Source organism: Telmatherina bonti, assembly GCF_933228915.1.
Source record: "Telmatherina bonti genome assembly, chromosome: 16".
NCBI classification, from domain to species: Eukaryota; Metazoa; Chordata; class Actinopteri; order Atheriniformes; family Telmatherinidae; genus Telmatherina; species Telmatherina bonti.
Window position 1 is genome coordinate 32,178,759 of NC_136614.1, and position 5,022 is coordinate 32,183,780.

Consider the following 5,022-nt stretch of genomic DNA (forward strand, 5'->3'; position numbering starts at 1 on the left):
AATCAGTCGACAAGCTGACGCTCATTAAATTATCAGATGAATTAACAAGATCTTTAGATACAATGGAGATCATATATATTTGTACATGTGCATGTGTGTATAAATATATGTACATATATGTTGATGTATGTACATAAATTACACAAATTAAGGGGGTTGTGCTTTGATGCAGTTTACAAGTTCAATTTGCACGTATTAAAGAAGATTAGACATTGGAGGCTAATAGCTTCTGCCTACTTAGCTTAGCTTACTGTGGGTTAAACTAAAATAAACATATCAAATAAAAGTTTTTAAAAAACGATCAAATCAAATGAACTTTAAGCAATCTATATATACTTCATATAATGCAAAGTATAGATACTTTGCTTGTTGATACTCACCTATCAACATTCCATTGAAGAAGATTTGCCCTATTTCCTTTACAGATACTTTATTCTCTATATGCTGAAGATATCAAACAAGTTTGGAATTAGAAAAGTCTCTTTTAAATATTTTTCCTGAAATGATCATTCTGAAAGCTGACCTAAACCAGATGTAAAAAAAAGCATAAATGAACGGGTTGAGCATTGAATTAGATAGAGCAAACCAGTTAAGAGTTTCATACACCTGCATTGTCACACCACCTGTTAGCTGCAGTGAAAAGCAAAGGAAAAAAGGCAGCCAACAGATGAGGAATGCTCCCATGACAATAGCCAGAGTTCTGGTGGCCTTCCTTTCCCTGTTGCTGACAGTGACTGTAGAATTCATGATGTTCTGGATGCTGCGAGCCTGTTTCTGTGCAACAAGATGAATCCTCAGGTAGATATACAACATTATGATGACAGGAAGGTAAAAGGAGAAAACAGGTGCTAAAACCTTTTCAGCCAGAACATCTGAGAAACAGTTCTCTACACATTTTTCCTGTTTTAGTTCTGTAATAACAAAGCCAACAGCAATTAGAGTAGAAACACTCCAGCTCATCAGGATCATGACTGAAACAACACGAATGTTTATCTCAGTCCTGTAAGTCAGCGGTCGACACACTGCATAGTATCTGTCAACAGAAATACAGCATAAAGTAAAAATGGAAGTATTACTCAATACAACATCAAAACTGTCCCGTATTTTGCAGAATAAATCTCTGTAATACAGACAGGAGCTTAGAGGATGTGACATGCTGAAAGGAAAAACCACAATTCCCACAAGCAGGTCAGCCACAGCCAGAGAGATGATCAGGTAGTTAGAAGGTGTGTGGAGCTGCTTGAAGTAAATGATGGAGATTATTACAAGAAGATTTCCACATGCCATGACAACAGATAATGAACCCAGAAAAATGTCCAGTAAAACACATATTGTTGAGTGTTTTCTCATTGGTATTTCAGAGACATTATTTATCTCATAACAAGGATGGATATAACTAACATAAAGAGCAGATTCTGCTTCCATCACTTGCATAGTTAATTTAAACAAGATTAAGATGTGCTTGAGTAAATAAATGAAAGCATGCTTTTTGTTTGTAATAACTGCGAAATACAAACAGAAATGCATTTCTTAAAAACATTTTACAACATAATATTTACAGTCAAACAATTCTCACCACAGTCAGAGCATCAGTGTTCTTTTCAGCTCACTGTGCTGCTACATGATCTAGTCTTGATACTTATCATCCCTCATCTCATTACATCATCAGATAAATGTCCAATAAGAAGTGGGGAAACTGCAGATGAAGGATGAATGTGTGATATTGTACCAATGCTGAAACTATTATAGATGATTTGTAATAACTGATGGATCTGAATCATGTATTTAAAGGCACTTTTTTTCTCCCTTATGTACATAAAAGGGTACGTTCATTTCAAATGTTATTTGTTGCCACCCTCATACCACCAGACAATGTTTACGTAGTTATTGAGTTAGTTCATCCACTAGTGGGCAGTAATGAGTTCAGCAGAAACGCATTGCCGTGAAGTTGGTTCCAACCTTCCAAAAGAAAAGAAAAAAACACAGAATAAGAACAAAACCACAATGTTTTTTGCTTTTCTCAACTTGTCTATGTCTTCTTTTAGGAACTTTTTATTTGATGGTTTCTGTATTGTCTTCATCTTTTCTCTCTGGTTTGTGCCTCTCTGGTTGCACATTTGCTATACAACTCAACATTTCCATTTGGTTAAGGCTTTGCCTTTAAAGGCTATCTCTAGTGGGTTCATCCCTGTGTGCATATGTGGAGCACAGGCAACTTTGGTCCTTTCCTACCTACTGAGTGGGCCCCACCTCAGTGTAAATTGGGCTGAGTCCTGACAATCAGAGTCTGAAGTTCTGATGGAACACACCTACAGCTCATCTGGAGCTGGACATTTAAGGACCTGCAGGAGCTCCACTCTATGCTAGATTATCTCACAGTATCTGTGTTGGGCCTGGCAGGATGTGATATTTTTCCTCAGGTGTGTCCTAACTGATTGGCTGCAGGTGATCCTCGTTCCAGCCTGGCTGATAAGACTGAGGACTGCTCTCCAGCCATTGCCAGTTTGTCTGCTTGCCAGCGGTATTGTATGGCCAGCTAGCATTTGGTGTTGGTAAACTGAATAAGAGAGTCTAAAGAAACCCCCTGTCTTGTTTTCCAGTACCAGCCAGCTCAGCCTGCCTCCCAGTGTCCAGCCTGCCCAGCCTGCCTCCTGCTTTCCAGTTTTCAGCCTGCCCAGCCTGTCTCCTGCCTTCCAGTCTCAGCCTGCCCAGCCTGCCTTCCAGTTTTCAGCCTACCTTCCAGTTTTCTGCCAGTCTATCACTGCCCCAACCAGCGACCAAAATAAAGGAACCGGGTTGAGAAGCATTTGTGTGCCTGACTTCTTGGAGGCTCTTTCCTACACTATTCACAATCTGTGGTAAATCCGGCTTCTTTGAGACTTCTGTGTACTCCAAGTGATTGAGCTAACTATTGTCTATTTATTCCTTTCTGCGACATAGTGCTACCTTGCCTTACCTTACCAGTTATAGAGCAATCACGAGTCCACCCGCCTGCTCGCCTTGCAATCTTGCTCACCACTCATGGAATCTTAAAGTACCCTTTCTAGCCTATCAACCACCTCTGGACACAGTAAGCCATATTTCCCAAAACCCTTTCCTCAGTCAATGACTTTTTTTCTTGGACCTCTTAACTTTTCTCAGCTAATCTTCTTCTCCTCCTATAGAGATATTTGCTGGCTATAACGACCAATTTATATACCAAACTCAAGCAATAAATTCTGATTCATTCCTTCTTCACTATCTGCATATTGCGTCCCATCTAGTGTGGCAGTTTTCCCCTGCCATGACAAGTTTACTGCTGCAGAGTACCCACTCGACAAGGCCATCAACTTATTTGATACTGGGTGAGAGTTGGACGACTCTGCCCCTCTTTATGAGTGCAACAGGTCAAGCCCTGCTCCATCCTCTCTGTCAATAAGACCCAAGCTGCCTGAGCTAGATGATATGCTGGATGTCCACCCCACATTGTCCAAGGTTCTGGTCTCAGCTTCAACCAACCTCCCTGCTATTGGGCAGCTTCTGCATAAGCTACCAGCCATCATCATTAAGAAGGCGGCTACTTTCATGAACCTCCTTACTGGCACAGGCTCCAGCCTCTTGACCCCAGACAGATTCACAGTTGACCCTATCTAGGTCCCCTTCTCAGCCATCAAGGCTGTGGACAAAAGAGTGCACGCTGGCGCCACGTGTTGCCGCTGCTCACCAGTCTCATTTTTGCTTAAGCATTCTATGGGATTATAAGAATCCTATAGAATTGACATTTATGTTTGTTGGACCATGTGATTACACTATAGAGAGGGTTTTTTATCATCTTCACATTCGACTGCCATTGATCTGTGATAGATCTAACACCAGTCTTTCCACGACGCATCACATGGCTTGGCGATTCCATGTCAGCACTCAGTATGTGGACCAGTAAGATCTTCATCTGGCTTGCACTAACCTGGGCTTTCCTCTCACTCATCAATCAACCAGTGTCAGGACTGTTCCAGTATATACAGATGCTGAACTCCTGAGGCTCCACGGTCATCTGGCTAGATGTCTGCTCACCGAGCTGCACCTCAACTCGGACATCACCCTTCAGCCTTGCCGGAGATATGTCCACCATGGCTCTTGTCGTAATTTTCGTCTTGACAAATCCACAGCAATCACATCCTTCTGGTCCATTATCCATCACTCTCCCAGAACCTCCAACAGGACTGCTGACCACAGTACTCTAGCCAGCCTTGCTAGGTCAACTAATGTCAATGTCAGCCAGGACACGTCTGCTCTCAACTTCGGTCTGCTTAACATCCGCTAACTTACGAGCAAGGGTCATCTCGTCCAGGATCTCCTGTTGACCGTAAGTTTGACTTTCTATGTTTACCCGAAACCTGGCAGTGTCCTCAGGACTTTTCTCAGCTTAATGACTCCACTCCTCCTGGATTTGTTTACATCTGTCAACCTCGTGGCTCTGGTCGTGGAGGAGGTCTTGCAACAATACACCACTCAAAGTGGAAGGTCTCGCCTGTGTCTGTTCCTCCTCTCAGCTCCATGGAAGTGTCTTCTGTATGGACCCACTCCCACCATTATTGCTACGATCTATCACCCCTCCGACCCCCAAGGCACATCCTGATTTTCTAAAAGACTTTGGTATTCTGCTTACACATTTATCCTCCCTCATCTAATGTAATTTTGTTGGGGGATCTCAACATACATATGGGCAACAGCAGTCTCCCTCTTATCCAGAGACTTTTTATTGTGTCTTGATAGTTTTTATTTTTCATCAGTTTGTTGACTTTGCAAAAGGTCACATTTTGGAGTTAATCTGCTGCTCTAGTCTCACCCCTTCCAACTGTACAGCAGATGAACTAACCATTGCGGATCATTTCTTTCTGTCATTTAATGTACCACTTCAGGTCACTACCATCAAGACTTCACTGGTCTTGCTATCCACATAGATATGCACCATTCCCATTTACAGTCTTACAAGGACTCTATTGCAAGAACCAAAGCTGACTACTTTTCTGGTATAATCTGTTC

General features: G+C 42.1%; 1 protein-coding gene across 1 annotated transcript; it reads right to left on the reverse strand.

Moving 5' to 3' along the window:
• Positions 1–453: 453 nt before the first annotated feature.
• On the reverse strand, positions 454–1,350 carry LOC306767245 (trace amine-associated receptor 1-like; the record flags this gene model as incomplete). Its single annotated transcript, XM_079255168.1, has 1 exon — positions 454–1,350. One exon carries the CDS (start codon positions 1,348–1,350, stop codon positions 454–456), a length of 897 nt encoding a protein of 298 aa, XP_079111294.1.
• Between the last annotated feature and the right edge of the window lie 3,672 nt (positions 1,351–5,022).